This window comes from Neodiprion pinetum, chromosome 2 (genome assembly GCF_021155775.2).
Source record: "Neodiprion pinetum isolate iyNeoPine1 chromosome 2, iyNeoPine1.2, whole genome shotgun sequence".
Lineage (NCBI taxonomy): Eukaryota > Metazoa > Arthropoda > Insecta > Hymenoptera > Diprionidae > Neodiprion > Neodiprion pinetum.
In genome coordinates, this window is record NC_060233.1 from 5,576,155 (window position 1) to 5,602,304 (window position 26,150).

The following is a 26,150-nucleotide window of genomic DNA, read 5'->3' on the forward strand; positions in this document are numbered from 1 at the left end:
ATCTCTATATTTATTGCATTAAAGAAAAAAATTTCGTAGTTTTATTATTATTATCATACGAATTACGAACGACTATCATTTAACCATTATTGTTTTTATTTCCATGAAAACTTTTAGCGTACATAATTTTGATCCTACATGATAATAATTTGTTTTTGTATTTGCATATAAATTCACACGTGAGATTGTAGCGGAGCGGACCTCTTGCCTCCCTCTGCTAGAACGAGGGAGATCCAGAGGATAGACTTGAATCAGTTTATTTTTATTTTTGTTGTTATCACTAGATATACCCATTGTATCGTTACAATGAATTTACGAAGAAATAAACAAACAAAAATAAAATAACGTTATAGTATTGTGAATATGTATGAAACATAAAAAATCATGTGGATCTTGCGGATTATACTTAATGTCATTGTTCCAAACTAATAGTATTGTTATCTACGTATAAAAACTTTTTTTTTCGTGTTTACGTATACAAATTCAATGCGAATCTGAAGATAAAAACCTGTTGCATTCCACACGATTATTGTGAAAATAAATAAAAATCGAAATCAATTTGGAAAAAATGAAGTATTTCATGAATTTTACTACCAATAACTTTATTTCAATCTTCATCTCATTGGAACGCTGGTGGATTTTTCTTCCGGTTCCAAATTCAAATCAATGACAAACGAATGTCGCGACGGCAATGAAAATTTTGCGCTAGGTAATCAAGAGCCACCTGGCGGCCAAGATTGTACTAGAAAAGGAAGCATCCGTTTGGCAAATGAGCTAAAGTCACGGCGGATATCAGCGCCACCGAGGCACCAACAGTAAATGAGAAATCGCTGACGAACTAGCCAGCCAGCTATCTCTCTGCCTGGGAGCGAGAAGAAGAGACAGATTGTGTGAAAAAAGAAAAAGAAAAGGAGAAACGCTAAATAAGAAAGAAAGGATATTAAAAAAAAAAAGCGGAACGAGGGAGAAGTAGAGTGGATTGTGTGGTGCGATTTCGTGGTGGTATCACCGTTTTTCGCGTTTTCTTTTTGTGTTCCTTTCGCCATGACGTTGATCTGAAATTGTGTTTAAAAATAATAATCCCGATGTTGGTCGTAGGACTGTACAAATGTAGTTTTCATGCTTTTAACAAGGAGAAAATCCGGGGAAGCAATTCGTGGATACCGAAGAAAGCTTCAAACGTGTTTGAAGCTTTCGAGGTCGTATTCATGGAACTATGAACCTGGACTCGTTGTCTTTTACTTTGTCACAAATCAGTTATTTGGTTGCAAATTTGAACAAGAAAAATTTTCGAGAAAGCGCTCAGGAAATATCAGTTGTGAGTAAAACTATCTCTTATTATACCGTTTATATTCAGTTTTTACCCCTCCTCTCTTCACCGCTCCTTTTCCAACGCCCGTATGCTCGTCGTCGAGTCGTGACGTTGTACCTCATCCGAATCAACGCAATATGCTTGCTAAGCATTTTTCACTCCTCCGCGTCTCTTTGACCCCTTTTCAACGAATTCTCGAACCCAACACCTCGCAAAAGTCTGCATAATGCGTAGAGTCTCCTGTTACCATATATCGCATTTCGCAGGATAAATTCGACATATATGCGTGAAATGATGAAAATATTGCTAACTGTAAATTTGGCGGTAACAACTTCAGAGCTTGCTATTCATCTGGTAAACGTCACGTACCTGAGGTAGCAACAAACAAGCTCATGGCTCACTCATTGCCTTGGGAATAGTTGTCGGTGTTTGTACTTGTATATGCTAAGTAAAGCCGTGCGAGGTCAGATACCGGCGAAAAAAAATGAGAGATAAACTATAAATGGAGAATTTGAACTACCTTAACACAGTTAGGTTAAGTTTCAATTTTTATCCCTCCTAGCGACACTGAAAAAAAGGAAATGATTCACCATCCCCGATAATTGGTTGAAAAAAAAACATATTTTCCTAAAAAAGAACGACATTTGAAATTTAATGCCTACAGATACCAGCGACGTTGTGATTCTTATTTTAATATTTTGATAAAAATTATGAATCGAATATATGATACAAATTATCTATTAAACTTTTTATCTTTACTATGTCTTTAAGTTTATTTACTTTTTTTAAGAAAGCAGACGACTCACATCCTGTTTTCATTATTTACAATTTATACGAGTAGCGAATCTTATTTTCATATTGCACTATTCAAAACCCAATCGAGTTCTACATCATCGATGTCTGAGAATTATTCTCTATGTTTTGAACAGTTGGTGCAGTGGAAGGGTCTGGAGGCGGACAGACACTTGCTGCGCTGTTTGTTCTCACATGTCAACTTTTCAACGGGAGAGCAGCCAGAGCCCAACGCAAAAGATTATTATCAAGCTCAGTTGCTCACCCAAGAGTGCATTAATCTTCTCAGCAAGCCGTCCTTCATATCAAACCTCTGTTACGCCATTGATCGCCCCTTACATCAACAAAAAGTAAGTTTAAATGTAAAGAAATATAACAGAATCATATTTAACTTGTTGTAAAGAAATATAACACAGGATAATTTTTAACTTGTTACATCTGGAAATTTGCTGTAATTAAAGTAATTCTCTATAATTAAAGATGAGCTACAAACATTCAGTTATTCATTTTTTATTTCAGAGCTTAAATCCATCATCAAAATTTTTTCTCAATCTTCGCAAGGTTCTGAAATTGACATCTGTACAAGAAGTTGCCTTCGCAATAGCGTTGTTGCATTCTGAAAATCCAGATATCCAGACGTTAGCATTGGAACACATTAAAAAACAGCTACCTGAATTGATAAAGAATTACATAAACTCGGAAATAAGCAATAAACACCACGAAGGAGGTCTTCACGATTCGTCACCTGAGGTTCTACATCTCATACTGTCGCAGGCATTTCACGAACCCAACCAGTTTGGCCTGCCTATCGAAGCAAAGGAAAAATTTCTCAAGAATTTAAGGCGTGATTTTCCCCGTGAGCTGGTACCGGTGGTGCTAGCACCACTCTTGTATCCAGGCGACGGGGAAATTCCGCAAGCAGCAATTGAATTAAACATGGCTTCCAATCCAATGGTAAATTTTCCATTTACATACATTCAGCTATACGTTATTTGTGCAAAGAAACTTTACTAAGAAACAGTAAAAATGTACTTATAGGGATTTCCCTTTCAGGATGGAAATGCTTTGGTCGAGATGATTATGGAACTCGGATATGGGTTCACCAGTAGCGTTGACGAATGCCGCTCCGCCCTTGCTGGACTGGGGGCCCGAGAAATTACACCAACCGCAGCTGCTCGGGTGTTATCCCTCATGGCTCGTACATGTTCCGGTCTTGATGATGCTGGTGGTTTACAGTCATTCTGGGGAGGTTCCGGTGGCAATCAAGATTCCAGTAAAGAGAAATCTTCTGACGGCAGTACACCTACTACATGGAACGTCGAAGTGTTCATTCAGACTCTGAAAGATCTTGTAAGTAATTATTCCTATAATATTCTGTACAGATGAAGTTTACTTTAATTAAAATTATTATATTTTTTCATTGTCATAGTATAATAATAATAGTATCCATTTCCTTATGTTGCAGCAATCTACTTTATCATGGAATGAGATCATAGTTAAACTTGACCACACTGATTTTATAATCAAGGACAGACAAGGCTTAAACCTGCTAATAACAGGCCTGCGTCTAGGTCTTCAGCATCTAGGATATCCTCTGGATATGTTCCCTGTTGAGTTATTTTACCGACATTGGGATAATGTAGAAGGTCAATTCTCATTGGTACAGCAAGTTCTGAAAAATCCAGACATATTTTGTTTTGCTGATTACCCGTACCATTCGGTAACAGTTGATGTTCTCAAAGCTGCACCAGAAGGCGACAGCAAGGAAGCCGGAACCTGGCGATCACTGAATGTAGTCGAACTTCTGCTTCACATGGCTGAACGAGGTTTATACGGCGCAGTTCAGGAAATATTCAAATGGCCTATTCAACATTGTCCGGACGTTCTCGTCCTGGCCCTACTTCAGATCAATCCCCCACTCACGATACTTCGGCAGGAATTGCTCAGCACTTTGATGCCGATTTTCCTTGGCAATCATCCGAATTCCGCTGTTGTTTTACACCATGCTTGGCACGCCAACAGTGTTCCAATCAAGCCGATAATAATGCATGCCATGGCCGAGTGGTATTTGCGTGGGGAATATGATCAAACAAGGCTATCGCGAATCCTAGATGTGGCTCAGGATTTGAAGGCTCTTTCGATGCTTCTGAACGCCCAATCTTTTCCTTTTGTTATCGATCTGGCCTGTCTAGCCTCACGAAGAGAATATTTGAAACTGGAAAAGTGGCTTACAGATAAGATTAGAGATCACGGAGAATTGTTTATTGCTGCTTGCGTAAAATTCCTACAACGAAGATGTCCGCACGTTATGGGGCCCACTATGAAAGAAGACCCTTCAACTCCGAAGGCTACTCAACTTCCTCAGGAAACACTCAATACCATTCTTGCTTGCCTGCAAGTCTGCGCTGTGTATGCCATTTTGATTATTCATACTTTTTACCAATTCCAAAACTTTATGAAACAAAATTCAGAGTATCGCTGTAATATTCCTATCACTTTCGATTGCAGAAATGTGGCTCAAGACTGTTCCGATGTGATTTTGACAATGGTTCAGAACTGCAATCTAATGCTTAGTAAAGCAAGCCTAAGCAGACCACCTCCTGTCATTAGACACAGAGCGCTTGAACCGTTCAATCCTGCTACTTTAGGAGGACAGGTAAGCCCCAGAGTTTGTGCTATTTTGGACTAATTAAAGTTTTGTGTCACAGTAAATTATAATTGAACGTATAATAATTCTCTTATAAGTAAGCCAAAGACTTTATAAAATCATGATCAAACGTTATTACAGCTCTTTTCGTCATCGCAAGTTGATCCATTGGGAAATCTCAGCTCAAGTTTAGCTTCTATGGGCTTGAGCTCTAGTTTGGGACCTCCTAGCAGTTCTGCTTTTAATCTTCCTGGGGCCCTTGGTCCTTTGGTTTCTGCACCTGGTTCACCCTCACGCTTAATGGGTCCATCACCGAGCCCATTCCCTTTGATGCCGCTTTCCGCCCAGCTTCACGCAGGGCCCGTTGGAACGCAAGGACCATCAGTTGTACCGGGTGGTACAACGATAGCAGGATTAAGCCGTCTTGGTCCACCAAGTGGTATTGAAAAAGCTAGATTGCCAGAGACTTCGAATTTGTTTCCTGATATGTCGCAGAATGTATCTAAAGAAATTGAAGACGAAGCGAACAGCTATTTTCAACGCATATACAATCACCCTCCACATCCCACATTGTCGATTGACGAAGTACTTGAAATGTTGAAAAAATTTCAAGATTCCGGTAGCAAAAGAGAGCGTGATGTGTTCAACTGCATGTTGCGCAATTTGTTTGAAGAGTACCGTTTCTTTCCGCAATATCCTGATAAGGAATTGCATATAACAGCTCAATTGTTTGGAGGTATTATTGAGAGAGGGCTTGTTAACACTTATGTCGCCTTGGGATTGGCGTTACGCTGTGTTCTTGACGCTTTGAGAAAACCGGAGGCTAGTAAAATGTATTATTTTGGAATCGCTGCATTGGACCGCTTCAAAAGTCGGTTAAAGGAATATCAGAAGTATTGCGAACATGTCAGGGCTATCCAACACTTCAGTGAATTCCCACCACATCTTATCGAGTATGTCGAATATGGCCTCCAGGGACAAGAACCTCCCACCAGACCTCAGGGTCAAGTACTTCCAAAGTCAATAGCTGCCATGCTAGCACCAGCTACTATTCCTTACAAAACTATCACTACAACGACTGTTACAACAACTACTACCCAAGCCAAACCATCTACAACTCCCACTACGTCGCTCTCTGCCAGGGTAAGACTTGAGACATTAAATCATTATGTGAGAACTTGAACAATGAGCAAATTTAACCATCTACTGGTTGTATACATTCATTATGGTATTTTGTTTGCTTGTTTTAGCCATCAATTGCAAATGCGACCAACATAGACACATTGCTTGTTGCCACGGATAAGGAGGAGAAGATTACAGCACCACCGGAAAGTTTGCAAGATAAAACTGCATTTATATTCAATAATTTGAGTCAGCTTAATCTGCAACAGAAATGTGATGAAATTCGAGAGATAGTTACCGAAGAGTACTGGCCATGGATGGCTCAGTATTTAGTTATGAAACGTGCTAGCATTGAATTGAATTTCCATGCCCTTTATTCCAACTTTCTTGACTGTCTTAAAGTACCCGATGTGAATAAAATGGTCACCAGAGAAACTTTCCGAAACATCAAGGTGGGTTCTACATTTCTTTATTGAATTCATAAACAAATTGATGGATAAATGTACCTACATTTAATTTTTGTATACTTTCAGGTACTGCTACGAAGCGACAAAGGAATAGCAAACTTTTCTGACCGCTCTCTATTGAAGAACTTGGGTCATTGGCTGGGAATGCTGACATTAGGAAGAAACAATCCAATTTTCCATGTAACCACAACCTTACCTATTTTCTTAAATATTTGTGTAGCATATCTGTAAATTCCAGATTATCTTGGAGGAATGTTACTTAGAAAAATTATTTCTATTTTATTTACAGATTGATATAGATTTGAAAAGCTTACTTGTCGAGGCGTATCACAAAGGTCAACAAGAACTCTTGTATGTTGTGCCATTCGTAGCTAAAGTATTGGAAAGCTGTGCAAAAAGCCGTGTCTTTCGTCCTCCCAATCCCTGGACTATGGCAATAATGAATGTTTTGGCTGAGTTACATCAGGAACCTGATCTAAAACTGAATCTGAAATTTGAAATTGAGGTGCTCTGCAAGAATCTGAGTATCGACGTATCCGTGAGTTTTCCTTCGTTTATTACTGTTATAGAAATTGAGAAATAGATAGAATCAACCTCATTTCAATGTACAAAATTTACTCTATTTTAGGAATTGAAGCCAGCCATCTATTTGAAAGATCCCGAAAAACTGAGAAACTTGGAATACCAATTATCACACCCGAATAAGAAACCAGAAGTCGCTGCAAATCCGCTCCCACCACAGCCTCCTGCTGAGGAACTTGTCAGACCAACAACAACTGGAACTGTAGTCCCACAACAGGCACCTCCTGTAAATACAACACCTTCATTGCCGACTAGTCCACCCGAACCACGGTTCAATTACATGGATATATCAGTGACTGGTATTGCTTCACAGCACATCACTATCAACAACCAGGTGAATTACGCTTTCAAATATACCGTGATGTAAATAAAATCAGAAGTCTAAATGAACTAAAAAGTCATGATAGCACGGTGACTCAGACCAGATGCAATTAGCAAAAATATTTTTTCTCATAAAATGTTTGTGTCTTATTATTAGCTGCCACTTTTCCAAGCACACCCACAACTCAAACAATTTGTGCGTTCCGCTGTTGAACGAGCTATTCAAGAGTGGATTCACCCTGTCGTAGATAGATCAATAAAAATAGCATTGACAACAAGTGAACAAATTGTCAGAAAAGATTTTGCACTCGACCCCGAAGAGATCAGGATGCGTACTGCTGCCCGTCATATGGTGCGCAATCTCACTGCCGGAATGGCCATGATAACGTGCCGAGAACAGGTATGAATTACTAAGTCATACGGAAATTAGATATCTCATTGATTAGGGTGATGTACTAATTATCAACTCGTCAATCCAGGTACTCACTTCAATCAGCACAAACCTGAAGCAATCATTTGTAGCTGCACTGATGGGAACTACTCCACAACAAAAGGAGCTAGCTGAACAAGCGGCGAGTATAGTGGCTGCTGATAACATGGAACTTGCGTGCGCATTTGTACAGAAAACAGCGATTGAAAAAGCTATTCCTGAGATGGATAAGAGACTACTAAATGAGATAGAACTACGTAAGATTGCTAGACAAGAAGGAAGGAGGTACTGTGATCCCTTAGCTAAATATCAGGCAGAGAGAATGCCTGAACAAATAAGACTTAAAGTCGGAGGAGTTACTCCACAACAAATGGCTGTTTATGAGGAATTCGCAAGGAACATTCCAGGGTTTCTACCTCTTTCTGAACGTGACACTCAAGCTCTCTTTATGCCTAAGCCGGTCACTGTGAGTATATTATTATTCCGTTTTATAAATCCTTCAGCATCAAATATTATGTATGTAGATAAAATTGTATGCCGATGCGTAGTGAGGAAAATATGAAAAAGAGTAAAAACCTCCATCTCCTATTTTACAAAGTCACTCCGAGTGAATCCCTTCCAGCATGGTACCTCAACTTGGTAAATTAAAGGTGAAAGACCCATTACTCGATTATTAAATTACCTACGTATTTATAGTAAATACAGAAAATCGTTCAGGAAAAAAAAAGAAAGAGGCCGAAAATGGTAAATTTAAATAACCATTAGGATTAAGGGACAAAATTTCTATTGTAATGTTGAAGGAACCTGCTGCTACAGCATTCGCGGCAAATCCTGCAGTTGCAGTTGCTACACCTCAGCAAGTCGCAGCATATGCAGCTGCTGTTAACAATGACGAAGTTGGTGCCATGTTAGAAAAACTTGCCACAGAAGTAGATCTACTTTTGGCAGCTATGGGTCCAGGTGTTCCGCCACCACAACACGCTGCGCTACATGCACTTCTCGATTCTATCATCCTTACCAGAAGATCCAGAGACACTGGTGCTGCTATGGCGCTATTGAAAAAGGTAATTAACTCATAACTGCCAAAAAAATGTTATCTATGTTATTTCTGCAGTACAAGTTTGACGCAAACTTAATATAATACTTTCTTATTCAGTAAAATAAATTTTTTTGAATGTGTCTAGGCTGTAGAAGGATTGCTAGATGGTCCCACCATTTCAACTGGTGTTAATGACGGAGAAATAATGCTGCGATACAGGGAATTACATCTTCGTATCCTTAAGTGCCTTCAAGATCCACGAGCTTATGGCATGCAGTGGACAAACAAACATGTAACTCGATGTTTAACGGAATGCAGAGAAGAGTTCCGCTACAATTTTGAAGCTGTCGATTACTTGATAAGGTGAGTTCTGTTTTTTTCAAACAGTCAGAACATAATCATTGCTGAGGCAAGTTAGTGTTAACGCGGTTTTCACATTAAATAATGATTCTTTGTAATAATCAATATAATTCTTCCAGATCTCACTTGTTGAACCTACCGCAATTTGATTACGCTCTGGCTCAGGCAATGGATGCTGGTGCTGCCATGGCTACTGCTTTTGCTATGCAACTAGTGCAGCTCTATCTAATTGATGAGAGACAAACTACTCATGTTACGGAATCTGACTTATTCAATACAATTGAAATTCTAGCTAGAATGGCACATCATCGAGCACCACCTGAAGGGTTAGTGTACATTTAGTAAAACTATAATATTATAATTACAAGACTATTTGACGCAAATTTTTTTTTATCTGAAGAAACGATATTAAATGCGTGAACTGAGCTAGTTGTTGCTTGAGAGTTTAACTACTGCTTACCAGGATAACAAACTTCATTACCATTATCATTAATCATGGTAGAAATATAGATTTTGCAAATGGTTAAAAATAAATCACGAACAAGCGTAATTTAATAAGGATAGGTTTTTCATCTAATGTAAATGGTTATTGCTATTTTTATATTCCTTTCTGTCATAGACAGCAGTTGATTTTAAAGTATTTATACAGCTGACAATGAGTTGTAGAGATAGAAACCTTGAAATAGTAATAGCTTGATCGTAGGCAGGCTCCTTGATTCCTTATTTACTTAAACCTCACATTGGACATCTTTCTGTGCAGGATTTCAATATTCAGGCTTACGAGTTTGATAGAATCATTACGGGCTAATCATGACCCAGCTGTACTGGCAGACAGAGCCCCAGCTGGACCAACTGCTCATATTCACTCAGGGATTCTCCAGGTGAGAGTAAGTAAACTTCGCAAATTCATCCACACTTGAATAATAAATTATGCGACTACTGCAGCAAACTTAAGCCGAAAATTTATCCCTTTCAGACTCGGGATTTCGACGATCCTCCTGGACTGATGGAAAAGACCGAATACTTGTTACGTGAATGGGTATCCATGCACCACAATCCAACGCACGCCCGTGATCCAACAAAAGCATTCGGAATGTTTGTCCACCAGATGAATATTCACGGAATATTAAAAACTGACGATCTCATTACACGATTCTTCAAGCTCAGTACACAAATGTGCGTTGATCTCTGCTACAGAGCACTGGGTGAACCAAATGCTGCTCCTTCTGTGGTGCGTGCGAAGTGCTTCCATACATTGGATGCCTTTGTTCGTCTTGTTGCGCTTTTGGTAAAGCATTCAGGGGACACTGCAAATACGCACACTAAAATCAACCTCCTGAACAAGGTTCTGGGCATTGTCGCCGGTGTTCTTCTGCAAGATCATGAAATGCGCGGAACGGACTTTCAACAGCTACCTTATCATCGAATATTTGTTATGCTGTTCCTTGAGCTGTGTGCTCCCGAACCTGTGCTTGAGGCCGTTAATTACCAAGTACTGACTGCCTTCTGCCACACCCTGCACATATTACGTCCAGCAAAGGCCTCGGGCTTTTGTTACGCTTGGTTGGAGCTGGTTTCGCACCGAGTATTTATTGGTCGTATGCTCGCTATTACTCCACAACAAAAATGCTGGGGCATGTACGCTCAGTTGCTCATTGATCTCTTCAAGTATCTTGCACCATATCTGCGCAATGCTGAGCTAGCAAAGCCAGTAACTCTCTTATACAAGGGGACGCTGCGAGTACTGTTGGTTTTATTACATGACTTCCCAGAATTTTTATGCGACTATCATTACGGATTCTGCGATGTGATACCCCCAAATTGTATTCAAATGAGAAACCTCATTCTCAGTGCTTTCCCGAGAAATATGCGCCTCCCCGATCCTTTTACCCCGAATTTGAAAGTCGACATGCTGCAAGAAATCGCCCATGCACCAAGAGTTCTATCGAACTTTGCCTCTATGATACAACCGCTTAGTTTCAAGAAAGAATTGGATTCATACTTGAAAGCCAGAGCCCCTGTTACTTTCCTTTCAGAACTTCGCAGTAACTTGCAGGTTTCACAGGAGGCTGGAATGCGCTACAATATTCAATTGATGAACGCCCTTGTTCTGTATGTCGGGACACAGGCTATAGCATTCATTCGTAGCAAAGGACATACTCCCAACATGTCGACAATTGCTCATGCCGCACACATGGATATATTCCAAAATCTAGCTGTTGATCTCGATACAGAAGGGCGTTACTTATTCCTAAATGCAATTGCAAATCAGTTGCGATATCCCAACAGTCATACGCATTATTTCAGTTGTACCTTGTTGTACCTATTCGCTGAAGCTAACACTGAAGCTATTCAAGAACAAATAACACGAGTCCTTCTTGAAAGGCTGATTGTCAACAGACCACATCCCTGGGGACTTCTCATTACCTTTATTGAACTCATTAAAAATCCTACCTACAACTTCTGGAAGCATGAGTTTGTCCACTGTGCACCAGAAATCGAAAAGTAAGTATCTAGTGCCAGTATTATAATTTAATGTTTACGAAAATTAAATTGACCTTCTTTTCGAAATTATTTTTTTTTTTTTTTTTGTCACATATTCGACGGAAAATTATTGGTTGCCCAATTAATCTGGGATTTTTTATTTACAGATTATTCGAATCAGTGGCTCGATCGTGTATGGTACAGAAACAGGTCCAGCCACCTCCAGAACCGGAGATCCCAGAGTGATAAAACGTTTTATACTTGAAAATATCGATTTGTGTACAGTAAATTGGTAAATAAGAATCGCGTGTAAAAAGTTGTTGATCTACGAATAGATGTACTATAATAATAACTTGGGCTTAACGTATTAATGATTTTCTTGGTGAAGAATGAAAAATAATCTTATAGTGACTGTAATAATAACAATAATAATAACAACAATAATAATAATTAAAAAATAGTGTAAGTGAAGTAACAAGTAATTAAAATGTCAATATTTTAATAAACTCTATCTTGCATCGGTGAAGATGCAACGAACAATTCAGCTATAGAAAAAACTTTCTTTTGAATAATTGATGAAAAGAAGACTTGGTTGATATCAGTTGCATTATAAATATTAAATAGTACAATGCAGCGCATAATCATGCAATTGAAAATAGCTGAAATGTGTAATAATGGTGTTCAGTAGTATATAATATAAGGAGTTTTTTTCATTAGCACATAATGGACCGACCAATGAACTGAAAAAGTTTCAAACTAAATGGTGCAAAGTTATATGTTTATGTAAGTGAAAAATAAATTTGTACCATACCTATATCAGAAGTACATTGGTGGCCAATGAGGGTTTCAGTTGACTAATGTTTGCTAAATATAGATATGTACATGTATATCAATCACTCTGACGAGTGGTGTATGCAATTATGGTACCACGCAATTTTAATATAATTTTGTCTTTGAAACAAGTTCAAACTCATGAAATAAACATTCTTTTCGTTTTGTATACTAAAACCTATCCAATTGCCACAATTTTTTATGCATACATTTCTATATTCGGATGAAGGTTCTGAAGATTTATGTAACTGTTTATGAGAATATAATAGAATTAAATTACTTTCTGAATAACGCCAAAGCACACTTTTATCAAATACTCTCCCAGACGCCGTTGTAGTAGCATACTATACGGTTTTAAAATGACAATAAGTATTATATAATATAAAGACCAATAAAGTAAAACCCCCGGATAAAATAATTTATAAATATTAAATAATTTATTCACATGAAATATATACATTATTTGTACAACTTGTAACAAATATTAATTCAATACGTTATGTGCTTTGTAAATCACGGGTAGCGTGATATGAGTCTCTCTCTGTGTCTGGGAACTTGGTTGGTAGATTGGGACTGTGGAGGTGACATTTTGCATGAAATTTGATACCTGAGATATCAATTTCATAGTCCCCAGATAAAACATATTCATTTGACACATCTTGAGTTTTTCCGTTCTCGTCTAAATTTTGTACAAAACCAAGACAAACCTGAAACACATTATAGTTTGATTAATCAATGAATCGGGTTTTCAATTATGATTCAAGAAAATTTTATTCATTTTCCATTATCATCAGAAAAGTGACATACTTGTTTCTTGAACGTAAAACCGTATCCAGTTGTTGTAGTCATGCCACAATATTTTCCATCTCGGTAAATAGGCTCCCCACCCCAACACCAGGGATCAATATCAGGGTCATGATCAGTAACTAATAATTGAACATACTTGCGACGGACGCCGTCTTCTCTTTGTTTCAATAAAGCATCTCGACCAATGAAGTCTACGCTTTTCTATAAAATTGGTTTCAAACATTTTTGTAATCAAATTATTATCATGTTGGATATGCAATAACGTTTGTTTCGATTATGCTTACATCGAATTTCACACGCCAGGCTCTACCACATTCCAATGGTGTAGTAAACGTGTCCAAATCTTGACCCCAAAAAGCATAAAACTTTTCAACACGAAGAGCCCTCGTAGCATAATAACCAGCGTGCATTATCCCGTATTTCTCTCCTGCTTCTATCAGCCTGGTATAGACATGTAAAGCAAACTGCGACACACGGAAAAGTTATTACTTACATAAATGGTTCAATTATATGAACATGTTGATGATTTTCGAGCTATCATTCACAGAAAATAATTATAGTGATGATGAACAAGAATAGCTACAGGTTTGGCTGAAAAATGGTGAGTAAGCATGTGTGACCGAGTGCTACATGTTTACCATTGGTGCTATTTATTAACAAAGCCGAACTTCAACCAAATTCTACAGTGTATTGATAGGAAAATAATTAATTACCATTCACTAGTTTCAGGACCTATTGGATAACGTGGGGACATCAGAAAGGAGAATTTCCATTTCGCTTTTGTTGGACAAACAAACTAGGATAGTATTGAATCAATGTCCTGCTATTAGCTGTACAAATTTTAAGTAAGAGTAGCGGAACGCTACTGCTGATTTTACACGTACCTCATTTGGTATATACAGGACATACCCGAGCTCTCCCGTGTGTGTGAGGTTCATCGCTCTTATACCATTGGCTAAGCCGACGTCGAGTTCCTAAACAGCATCAATAGTTATGCAATAGTTTCTAATTCACTGTCTATTATCACTTCTAGAAATTCTAAAAGTAATAAACTTTGTAACCTCAGGTATAATACCTTGAAAGTGAAAAAGGGAAAGTTCTTTGCATTTAGATCTGTATCTGTAAGTTCAGACAGCAATTCTCGAGTGGCAGGACCCATAATACAAATAGCTGTGTAAGCTGAGGTGACATCTGATACCGCTACTGATCCATCAGAAGGTAAATGACGTCGAATCCAGTTTTTGCAGCGAGTTTGTTGTATTGTTGGGGCAATCATCATATAGCTGGATATAATTACCAAGATACATTTTTTGTAGACATAATATACTGGTGAGACTGTCAAAATTTTATAAATAGATACTCACTGATTCACAGCAATTCTTGCTAAGCTACAATCATTTTCATAACCACCCAAATGATTTTGCATTCCAGTATGAATGATGCTGCCAACTGGTACGTCAACGTCATTGGAACACAAATACTGAAGCAAGTCCACAACTTCTGTACCGTTCGACTATGAGAATCAATAATGATTGAGAATTTAGACTAAATGGAAGTGTGTAAAACTTGAGAAAAAAATATATATTTATACCCATAAATCGATTTTCGTAAAAGACGAGTAGTCACTCAGCCCAACTGTTTCACGACAAGCTGCATACTCGTTTGCAACATAATCAAACCAGGGCGGCTTACCAAATGTGTTCGTGTATGCAATTTTGTATTTCCGCGATCCATCAATCGGGTCTATGTCTAAATGGAATTCAAATACCAGGTTTGTTTATCTTTCTTAAATTTTAAACATTAACCAAGCCCATACATGCATACTTTTATTCTCAAAGCCGTATTTGCAATGCTAAGACCTGAATTGTTACCATTTTCATCTGCTGGTTGAAACCAAGATGGTCTTTCGTATCCCATTACTTGCCCGAATACAGCACCAGCTTCTCTTAATTTTGGATATATTGGCGACATTCGCAGATTTCTGCCAGTTTGAAACTCGTGTTGGGGATATTGCAATGCGTAATGCATACCAGGAACTTCTTTTACTCGATCTCGCAAAAATTTTCGATTGTTATGGAGCCCAAGAAAACGAGAAACGTCCAGTTCATACATATCGAGCGACGTAGAACCATTTACTATCAGCTCAGCTGTTGCCTGACCGATTCCTCCAGCAGCTGATATGCCAACCTGATGATAAAGTAATTTTTAATTGTGATATAAAATAGTTATCAAATATAAGTGGAAAATATCGGTACAGTATAAATGTTAGTTATATATGTTAAAGCTCTAAACTTACAGTCTTCATTCCAGCAGCAATGTAATAATTTTGTATTTCAGGAGCCTCTCCTACAATCCACTTGCAATCTGGTGAGAATGCCTCTGGGCCATTACATAATCTTTCAAGCACAACATTTCCTAAACTAGGCATTCGATGGAGCATTTGTTCCAGTAATACATGGAAATGATCCCAATCTTCAGGTAAATATCGCTCGTTAGTATTACCTACGTTTAAGATGTGCAAAAATAATTATTTAGCTGCACGAAACTAAATCTCTTAATTTACTTCGAAACTTGGAAACATGATCTACCAGGGATTACTCCATTTTCAAAGGCTGGCTTGGCGACAGGTTCAAATCCACCAGCCAGTAGTCGACCGTTATTTTCACGGAAGTATATGTATCCATCCAAGTCACGAATAACCGGTGTCATTGGATCTAAACCTACCATTGGTTTTGTATGCAGATAATAGTGTTCCACTGGATGCAAAGGAACCTACAAATCACGAGTTTTCATTACAATGAAATGATACTATTGTTAATCATCCTAAGGTGAATAATTACCAGCTGACCCTCTAGATGTACTTTATCACATCATAAATCTGCAGAATTAAAATGGTATATTCTACTAATTCTAAATAATTAAAAATTAACTGCAGTTTTTTTACAACGAGCAATTTTTCACTTTAGGATTTCCTATTGAAAGTTAGATGAAGCATGCTGTGAGCCAAACTTATGGAGCAAGAGATATCCTTCTATTGGCAGAATACATTCTACTGCATTAAATGGAATTGAAATTTACAGTGCATGAGTGACAGATGAGAGAGTCAGAGAAATTGAAAGAAGGGAACCTTTAGCTACCAGTTTATCTTACATCGTGCAGTGAGGTAACACTAACTTTGACAAAAGGCTCACTTAGTTTCCCAACACTTCGTGCCCAGAAACCAGCACAGTTAACAAAGAACTGGCATTCAACAGTGCCGCATGTTGTTTCAACAGCCTCAATAGAGTTTTCTTTGTTGACTATGTGCGTCACTTTGCAGTTTTCGTACACCCTAACACCTAACAAATAGTTCAATTATTTTCCTGAAATTCCCTTAATGTTTTAGAAAGTATTTATTCTCATAAGAGCATTAAGACATTGAAGAGTGGAGAACAACAGAAATACCCTTCTCTTGAGCCTCTGTTATCAATGAAATACAAGTTTGATATGGATCACCGACACCGTCTCCAGGAATCCATAAAGCACCAGCCAAGTCATCTACTCTTAGCATGGGACACAATTGTGTAACATCTTCTGCAGATATCAGTTCACATTCTATATTCCAGGAGCTAAAAATGAAGAGGATTAAAATCTGATCGATCCCATTTCAACCATCATATTAAATGTTACTAAATGTTTTATAAAACAGATAAAATCACATTCGGTGTTTTAGTTAAAGACATGTGAATGATGTGTCATCATTACAACGAACTTACACAGACTGTGCTTTCATCCTGCGAAATACAGTCATACGATCTTTGGTGCGCGCGAGAGAAAGACTTCCACATTGTTTCCACCCAGTAGGTCTCCCAATTTTCTCCAATGCTTTGTACAACGCAATACTGTTTTGAGCTAATTTTAATTGAGCAAGACTCGGTTTAAATGCTCCAATCAAGCCGGAAGAATGCCACGTCGTACCACCCCCCAATCTAGATGCAAAACAACATAAATTCAATAATTCGTTTTTGTGTGTCAGACATTTCATTTACATATGTGAAAAAGTTAATACTCCACCTGCCACCTTCAACTATAATTGTCTGGGGTCCCCATCCCATCTGAGCAAGATGATAAGCAACAGCCGCCCCCACAACACCTCCTCCGCAAATAACAACACGAGCTTCTTTTGGAGGTACTGATATAACATTTGGATGTGAATTGTCTTCGAGTCTTGAAGTTGTAGAACTTATACCTCGACGATATGTATTCCATGGCAAATAGAATTTTCGCAAATGCGATCTTCCAGGGTACAACTTTGGTTGACACCACATCGTTGCGCGTTTTCAACGAATTACGTTTCTCATCCTCATCTGTCTGACGAATGTAAGGTGATTCGTTTCTTCAAATGAAATACTTATGCTTCAAGGTATGGGGACGGTTTGAACAAAATGAAAATTATTGTTTTCGTACGTAGTGTGAATCTTCCTTAAATTTCTACTTCGCATCTACCTAAGTATGTACAATACTACATAACATTTCCAACTGTCAAAAATAACCAAAAATAACGATTCGAATACATATATATCATGGAGACTAAATATACCTATGTATGTATACATAGGTATGTATTTCCACCGGTTAGTTAGGAGTATGGCATTGCTGCACTTGGAGGGTAAAGAAGTGTCAGAATCATCTGATATCCGTGTAGTGATCTGGCAGTTGCAAGTGGTTCAAACTGATCTACTGGCTGTAATTGAACGGTCTTCGTTGTCTCGCTGGTATTCTGGCCAGTTTTCGAATAATACTTTTCACGGATGTTGCTTAAACGCAGATTATAGTAATTATCATTGAATTAAAAATGTCCAGTCCTAAAATGACTCTCACGGTGTTTTCCGTAGTGCTGGTAAGTTAATTTAAACTGAATTTACCCTAACCTCTCATTTTGTAAAGTCCACTTTATCCGTTAACACCAAAAGCAATCATTCGGAAACACTTTGATGGCTGCTTTTAATTGTTTTATTGTAACACATAGACCTCTTTTACACGTCTTTCTAACAAATATCTTGGCGCCGTTTATGCTTGCAGGTAACCATTGCTTCGTCAGAATTTACACCTGAAGATTGTAAAATTTTGGGATTTAATAAGGCCAATTTGTTATGCTCAACGTGTGACAATTTAAACAATTTCAAACTGAATGATATAGAGTTAGTAAAATACACTAAGAATTTTTTAATTAGATAATAAAGTATACAAGAACTTTTTTACCCTCAATTCATTTTCGATAAAGATATCCCTTCTAATTTTGAAATCTTTTAGAGAAAAGTGCAGAGAGTGCTGCTTGAAAGATGATGATGATGGTTCCAGTCTAAGAAGATATCCTAAGGCAATACTTGAAGTTTGCACTTGTAAATTTGGGGCATATCCACAAATTCAAGGTACTCTAATCATGAATTATTATTTTTCTGTATTTGCATGTTTCCAGGTTCATTGTATTGAAATCTACAAATTGATCTAGGAAAATCTACATTGATTCAAATAATTCGGAGTGCTTGTAACATATCAATGTACTATATTTTATATCAGTCGTTTTTTAAGTTGACCAAATATTGAATCGTTGCATATTCAATTCTTCTATGCAGCATTTATCAAGAGTGATAGACCTAGCAAGTTCAAGAATCTACAAATCAAATATCTTCGTGGATTGGATCCTGTTATTAAGTTGCTTGATGAGGATGGTAAGGTTGAAGATGTCCTTGATATTCACAAATGGGACACTGACTCAGTAGATGAATTTCTGTCGACGCATCTAGTTGTGGATTAGTAACAGTGAATACATCGTAAGTTTTTTTCTAAATCTGTTATCTGTTATTATCATCACTATTTGTAATACACGGTAATATACTATGAGATTTAGCTATTATGTATTACCTTTTGCAAAACACCCACTTCACATTCGAAACTGTAGCGAGGATTCAAAATAAGTAAACATCTTTTCAAAATTTGTTTATTTCACAGTTTTGTCAAATATGAAAAATAAAATGAGTCAAGTGTGCAGTCACTCAGAAAAAATCAAAACCTAACCTTGTTCAATAGTCACGAAAGTACTGATTCATATAACCTTTAAAAATAACAGGCTACTAATTCAATACTTAAATTAGTTGAAACAAATAAGAAAAAAATTACCATTCATTACCACGATTTCAAACCTACTATAGAATCTCGTTAATCATTGCTTTGTCTTCTGCCTGTAATATTACACTGTGAGATATATAAACGAATATATAATTATAACGATAGAAATTTGTTCTAACTCTCGTTGCATAAAAACAGAGTATCATGATCTCCTCGGAGACATAATTGTTAAAAAATAAACCTAAATGAATGAAGTTTTCGTACGAACGAAACAATTGACTGTGATATACCATAGCCATGTAATTTCTACGAATTGCTAAATTACGCGGCTTTGCTAGTTTAATGTAACAATGGCATACATAAAAATTTCATCAACAACCAAATGTTACAAAACATTTTCCCACCATTCAAGATTTCATATACAATGAATTTCTATCAGGTATATTTATCAATAATAATAAATAATACGCATACCGATATGTGTACAACAATAGGTACGGACAAAAGCTCATATTGTCTGCGTGACAACATACACAAAAAAAAGTGATCACTGCTTTTATAATTTAAATGAGATACGACCGTGTTTGAATACCTATAGTCTTTGTTGGATTTTCTGTCGAACTGTGCTACCATCTTTTTTTCTTAGATTCGAACATAAACAGCAAATCGTAGATCGGCATATGTTTCACACTGATAAAGTCATATTATTTCTTCTGTTAACGATCCCGTGAAATCTGCTATCGGTCAATGGAATATGAGGAATAAATCATGTCCATTATATGTTGAGCATGTTTTTCAACGACGCGATCTCCGCGCTCGGTTTCCACGCGAACGGTAACCACCACCACGTCCGCGCGGTAAGTTTTGATTGGTAGACTTGATAATTGGAGTAGTTTCTTTTTCTAATTTCTGTGGTGTATTTTCAGGTTCTAAAATCGACACTTTCTCCTCGCCGGTATCGTCTTCGAGTAAATTGCCAATTTCAACATCAATGTCATTATCCATATCAGCCCACATTTTTTCGGCGGATGATTTTTTTCCCTCACCCTCGTGATTCTCATCTTCACTTTCAGCATCAGCCTCCAACGGATCATATTTTTTGTCACCATCGGTTGGTTTTACTGCGGTAGATATTTCAATATCGTTTTCTACATTTGGCTTTTTAGGATCTGAATCATCTTCGTCTTCTGAATGTACTGTTTTACGCCGTTTCCAATTACCCTCGTATTCCTCGCTGTCCTTTTCAATCTTATCTTGGTCCTTGTCTGCCTATAATCGAAATAAATTGGTTTCCCTCAGCCAGAGCTTATATGATTCACAGACTTGGAATGCTGAACGTTGAGAAAGTATTATGCTCAATACACAAAAATTCAATAGTTTCTCTCTACATTTGATACTCTGGGAACCATAAACATTATTCATGAAGTACAGTAATACTTATTGAACTAATGAACATACTTCGGGTTCTTCTGTAGTTTTTGCAGCGGCGTCAGTCATGGATTTAGATATCTGAGATTTAACTTCTTGTACGAAGTTACGATAATGGGTGATTCCGCGTAAATGGGCAGTCATGTCATCAGATGTAAGCATGAAGCGACGGCATTTCTCACAATAATACCCATTAACTTCTCTCACCATTGACTTCCCTGTGAATCAGAATAAAATTCAGTTGGTATCATCGCTTACTAAACTTGTGTTATGAACTGAGATACATTCAATCATAGATTCTTACCGATAGTGATTTGCTTGTTTCGGCATTGTTTAAAGGTTGGTATTTTGTATTGAGGATCGCTCGTGACATCGGCAAAGTCAACTATGAGTGGAGTACTTTCAGGCAATTCTTCTTCTTTGTCATTCTTTGCTTCTGCTTTTAGAACTTCTTTTTCCTCGTCTTCGACAGTACTTACTTCAGATTCTCCCTTGGGTAGTTTTTCTGTTGTATAAATTACAAATAAAGATATTGTACCAAGACAATTTGAGAGCAACGTTGTAGTCATTTCGAATTGGATGCACGAAAAAATTATACTTGGTGGTACAACTCACCTTTCTTTTTGCTTTTCCGTTGATTTTCAAGTGGTACTATCAATTTCATGTGGGTCGGTGTAAGACAATGTTCATCATACTCGATGCGAGATGGAAATTCCTTGGCACATTCTAGACAACGCGGATGTAAAAATGTCTTCAGTTGTTGATGCTTCTCACTTTTACGATGGATCGACAATGTTCCATAAAAATTGAGATCACACATTGTACAGTACTCTCGAACACTCAGATCAACAGAAACCTGGAAGAAAAATATTTACTCATGAATATATTAATATTTGAGTCAGCTTCAATCTAAAATTAAGTGCTAAAACTTTATTGTCATTAATATAAATATGATAAAATTCTCATCAAATTCTTATACCTTTTTGCCACGACGTTTTGAATTGGTCAAACTAAGTTCGCGTTGCTCCTCGGCTACACGCAAATCATGTCTCATCAAATCTACCTTCAGTTTATAAGATTCATCCAGTTTATCCATCATCAACTGATGTGCACGTCCGCGAAGATGGTTTTCGAAAGACTGAAATCCATTTAATTTGTGATGATACGAAATAATAATTGAAAGATAATGAATAAATATCGGATTGGTGAATACGAAAGAGATAAGAAATATTCTGATTTATATTATGGAGGACTTAACTTACATAACCGTCCCACATATGCTTATTGCAGACATGACAAAACATGCGGGTCATGGGAACATCGGCATAACGGCTCTCCGCATGCCGAATTTCGCACTTTTTGCCACTTCCTTTTCCTTCCTTATCAGTAGATGCAGTTGCGGTATCTCCATCTTTTGGAGGTTCTGTAGCCGATGTTTTTTCTGGAGACAGAGTGTCTTCGTGTTGGCCCAGATCTTCCGCAGTTTCAGATTTATTTGATAGTGTAGATTCTTTTGTTTTTTCATCTTTCCAATCGCGTTTTTTAGTGTCAACATCGTCGGTTTCTTCACTATTAGCAAAATTAAATAATCTTTAATTACCACATATATTTATTTTTTCAATGTTTGGTTGACTTCTTCATCCCTATTAAAGAGTTAAGAGATCAATTTCGTTAATTGCTTATCAACATGACACTAAAATACATATCTGTTGAAATGTAATTGTATTGAAAAATTCACAATAAAATGTATTAGAAAAATTCAGTAACTTTCTACAGTCAATAAGCTTAACACCAATTGTATCAACAGTTAGTAGTCACTGAGTTCAGTTTTGATCCTATTCAAGAATATACATATAATTACCTTTTTTGCTACACAAATTACATCGCGTTATCAGTGAATTCCAGGGAAGAATAAATATAACAGCTTTTCAACAAGCCGACTATGTAGATGAGGAATTCCATCTTTAAATATATGAAGATTCATTAGACCAACGAAACTCTAAAAGGGTTTGTTTTGCAATAGCCACGTACGATAATTATAAATCTAAACTTGAATCATTAACAGATGCCCATTAACTCGAGGATGAAATCCGACTCGGCCATAAGTGAAGTTTGATTGAAATCCATCTCAAATGTTACTGATAACATTCAAACTTTAAATAATCATAAACGTCAAATACTCAGGCATAATCCATTTAGAGAACGACGCTGCACGCAAAATATTGAACAAACTAAAGAGTTCGAATCCTGAAGCAGACTGAATGATGTTTTATATGCTTGTATGTAATCGACACTTGGATTTCAGTTTAAATAATAACAACAATTGATATAGCAAGTCATCTGTCGAAAATGGAAAATTTCGGAGAATGTCTCATTAGCTGAAGATTATGTAAACTGAAGTGCATACATTCCTTGGATAATCGAAGATTGGCGATTTCGTAGGAGAACTTTCAAATGTAACGAAGATAGAGTATAGGAATGGTTGGATGCAAGGAATCATGGCATTATCAATTTTGATTTTTTTCTCCATTAGCAGATGTAACTGATTTAATTTCCTGCAAAGTTCCATAAACTCTTGCTAAGGGAAAATATTTTTTCTTGTTTTACATAGTCAACGTAGATGACAATAGTCCATTGACTAAGATAATGTGGTCGGTAGGAGAGAAAGGTTTGGCGATTGCGTTTTTCGTTTAATTGTTTGGGGAAGAAACACCCAAGAAGATGATAGAGTAAGACTGGCTGAAGACTGAAGAAGCTATTCGCAATCACCAGCTGCTTACCTTTTCAAATCAGATGTATCTGCTTTTTCAATATCAGAAGTCTTAACATCCTGTGATTCCTTTTTGACAGTGGCAGTTTGATTTTGCTTAGAGGCAGGATTTGGTTTAGAAGATTTATCGTTGCGATGCTGATTTTGGTTTCCATTGATACGTTGATTGCCGGACTGGTTTGCACGAGATTGTTGCGCAGATTGGCCACGTCGCCCAGCAGGGCCATCGCGGGCGCGAGGGCCCATCTAATCATTTGGGTTAAATGACCAAATGGTCATAAGAAGTTTCTGATTGGCCGTGAAACGATTCTTCTTGAATCGAATTTGATTCTTATATAACCAAGTGGATATTTAGGGCAGGAAAATACATGCCCGTGTAAGAAGGTTGAGTGTAATAACATAAACCAATTAGGGAAGTTTTTCTCAGTTGATAGAAAGATAAAGAGATTGAATGCGTGTATGTGTGCGCATTTGTGTCTAATACTATCGGAGAGTCGTTTTACATGTTTGTGGGGCAACAAAAGCAAATACTTGCAATTTTCCACTTTTGTCTAAGAAACAAATGATGGTTATGCAGATACCATATATCTGCGCATGAGCAGGAGTGAATGTCCACCAAACTACATAAAAGTTGAACAGATCAAAATGAAGACAAGTTTCACATATTCAAAGATTATTCTTGAAGCTTCTATCCAACAATTCTTCGTGAGAACCAGGACTCGAGAGAGGAAGGAAGAGAGAGAAAGAAAAAACACTGTAGTTAAAAGTTTCTTCAACTCGTCACATTGAGGAATGATATCGAAAAATTTACTGTAAAATTCACAAGTATGAAATAATCAGCATATTCATTTCAATTCATACCTTGTAGGGCTCTGAGCGACGGTTCTCCATCGGACGACGCATTGGACGGTCATTAAAACGACCAGGTCCGAAAGGTTGTTGACCTCGAAAATTTGGCCCTGGCCCACCAAAGTTGTTTCCAAGACTTAACAACGAAGGCACCTAACATGTACAGGACAAAACTTAAATCAAAACATTTATTGATGTTCTAAATCAAATTGAGTATGTTACAACAAATTCAAAAATAACGTCAATATAGGTAAAAAAAAAAAAAAAAAACGGCACTCAAATAGAATGAATACGATTCTCAAATAGTTGAGCTGGAAATATTCGGAGCTGACTTACTCACTGCTGTTTTCCTTAAAACTCTGAGATTGACAAATCTTTGGAATCCTGAGAGTTAAAATATTACCTGCGGTTGTACATCTTGTTGACCACGGAGTAGATTAGAGAGAAGATTGCTGGCTATCGCAAGTTGAGCCTGCGGTGAAGCAAGAGCAAGGTTGTTGTTTGGTGTAGGCAAAATTCCACGCCCAGGCATCATGCCTCCTTCCCAAGGATTAACCCCGCCCCCAGCATTTCCAGGATTCCGATTGAATCCACGATTCCCGAAAGCATCCCTCTTTGTTCCTCGGTTGAACGACATGTTGTCTGAAACAAAAATACCTCTATATTCGTATCATATCATAGCATGGCAAATAGCAACTTCATTCTTATGCACCGCTAGTTATAGCTGAGCCAAGGCGAAGCGAACAGCTGCTACCATATGTGATTAAATATTATGTTAAACCTTCAGTATTAGCCTAATGTATGAAAAAACTTTGGTGCACTGGAAAAATAGTTGCTTTTTTTTTACTTAAAATAAGATTGCTGAGTCTTTATGCGAATTTCGGCAAGAATATCTTTGAGTGAAAAAATTCCACAGAAATAGATTATGCGGGAAAAAGCTTGAATTCTTCGTGACTTGATTCACGCTATAATAGAAGGAAAAGAAAGAATGTGCATGCTGTGAACCTTGGTAAAAGTAGCAGGTATACTAAAGTTGCAAATGGTTGCCGACAGATAGCTTGGATATAACCAAGACGATTGAAAAGAATGTTTAAAAAAAATGTAAAGTAATCACGAATGCCGAGTCAATGCCGGATGTCTGTGGTTTATTTTTCGTCACACATTAAAAACAACATCTACTCACCAAAAAAATGATATTTTTTCCGTCACAATAATCTCAGGTCAGGTATAAATATCAAATTAAAGATGACACAAACGGAAGCTTCGTGCAGGAAAAAATGGAGGACAACCCGCCGGGTCAATAACGTCCTCAACCCACTCAATTCACTTCAAGTTGGCCAACCTCAACACGATCGCTCATTGGTAGCGGGGAAATAAGAGAGTCAACCATTGCACAAACAAAGTACATATAAGATGAATAATGAAAAATAGAAAGGTATGTTTCGAATTTGGACTATAGAAATAAATCCGGGAACCGAAATCCATTGCTCAAGTTCGACATGAAAATTTCGTCTTACGTACGAGAACATATTCGCCAATTCGACAGTTAGATAGGTAGCTTTAATAGGTAGATTCCAAAGCGTCTCTATACCGAACATTAACATGGCCGATATTTACGGGTTCTGTTTCGTTATTTTATCGATATTACGTGCAAAATAAAGTGACAATGTGACTATTATTTAGATGTGATTTTGCTTCCGATAAAACCTACAAATACATTCTGTTTAGAAACATTTTCATGTTGCTTACCTCATTTCTGGCCACGCCTATTCAATAGTTGTCCAATTGTCTGTGAATTACT

At 37.4% G+C, this 26,150-nt stretch overlaps 4 protein-coding genes across 7 annotated transcripts; 2 read left to right on the forward strand and 2 right to left on the reverse strand.

Annotated features, from left to right (window-relative positions):
- The first annotated feature begins 822 nt into the window (after positions 1-822).
- Not1 (CCR4-NOT transcription complex subunit 1) lies at positions 823-15,240 on the forward strand. 2 transcript variants are annotated; one of them, XM_046611520.2, is made up of 22 exons: positions 823-1,318; positions 2,242-2,454; positions 2,624-3,058; positions 3,143-3,454; positions 3,570-4,513; positions 4,613-4,760; positions 4,893-5,894; positions 6,002-6,325; positions 6,407-6,520; positions 6,630-6,878; positions 6,969-7,256; positions 7,401-7,643; positions 7,723-8,139; positions 8,474-8,737; positions 8,858-9,075; positions 9,192-9,398; positions 9,833-9,959; positions 10,049-11,577; positions 11,724-13,795; positions 13,918-14,523; positions 14,626-14,965; positions 15,172-15,240. In XM_046611520.2, exons 1-19 carry the CDS (start codon positions 1,217-1,219, stop codon positions 11,800-11,802), a joined length of 7,215 nt encoding a protein of 2,404 aa, XP_046467476.1. In that variant the 5' UTR covers positions 823-1,216; the 3' UTR covers positions 11,803-13,795; positions 13,918-14,523; positions 14,626-14,965; positions 15,172-15,240. The 2 variants fall into 2 exon arrangements, with proteins under 2 accessions (XP_046467476.1, XP_046467477.1); XM_046611521.2 differs by having other exon boundaries at positions 3,158-3,454.
- On the reverse strand, positions 12,803-17,755 carry LOC124211954 (pyruvate dehydrogenase phosphatase regulatory subunit, mitochondrial). 3 transcript variants are annotated; one of them, XM_046611530.2, is made up of 14 exons: positions 17,248-17,748; positions 16,950-17,162; positions 16,639-16,802; positions 16,369-16,532; positions 15,783-15,966; positions 15,491-15,696; positions 15,066-15,381; positions 14,786-14,943; positions 14,559-14,707; positions 14,270-14,477; positions 14,079-14,168; positions 13,479-13,658; positions 13,195-13,395; positions 12,803-13,094 (listed from the first exon to the last, which is right to left on the reverse strand). In XM_046611530.2, exons 1-14 carry the CDS (start codon positions 17,499-17,501, stop codon positions 12,885-12,887), a joined length of 2,697 nt encoding a protein of 898 aa, XP_046467486.1. In that variant the 5' UTR covers positions 17,502-17,748; the 3' UTR covers positions 12,803-12,884. The 3 variants fall into 3 exon arrangements, with proteins under 3 accessions (XP_046467486.1, XP_046467487.1, XP_046467488.1); XM_046611531.2 differs by lacking the exon at positions 14,079-14,168 and having other exon boundaries at positions 17,248-17,749; XM_046611532.2 differs by lacking the exons at positions 12,803-13,094; positions 13,195-13,395 and adding an exon at positions 13,908-13,990 and having other exon boundaries at positions 13,519-13,658; positions 17,248-17,755.
- Positions 17,756-17,824: 69 nt separating this feature from the next.
- Positions 17,825-19,090, forward strand: LOC124211959 (selenoprotein F). Its single transcript, XM_046611564.2, has 4 exons — positions 17,825-18,073; positions 18,256-18,374; positions 18,487-18,605; positions 18,810-19,090. Exons 1-4 carry the CDS (start codon positions 18,029-18,031, stop codon positions 18,989-18,991), a joined length of 465 nt encoding a protein of 154 aa, XP_046467520.1. The 5' UTR covers positions 17,825-18,028; the 3' UTR covers positions 18,992-19,090.
- Positions 19,029-25,677, reverse strand: Pep (Protein on ecdysone puffs). Its single transcript, XM_046611534.2, has 10 exons — positions 25,533-25,677; positions 24,753-24,991; positions 24,362-24,502; positions 23,511-23,746; positions 21,993-22,299; positions 21,710-21,868; positions 21,346-21,586; positions 21,035-21,235; positions 20,761-20,948; positions 19,029-20,571 (listed from the first exon to the last, which is right to left on the reverse strand). The coding sequence occupies exons 2-10, from the start codon at positions 24,984-24,986 to the stop codon at positions 20,098-20,100; spliced, it is 2,181 nt and encodes a 726-aa protein (XP_046467490.1). The 5' UTR covers positions 24,987-24,991; positions 25,533-25,677; the 3' UTR covers positions 19,029-20,097.
- Positions 25,678-26,150: the final 473 nt, after the last annotated feature.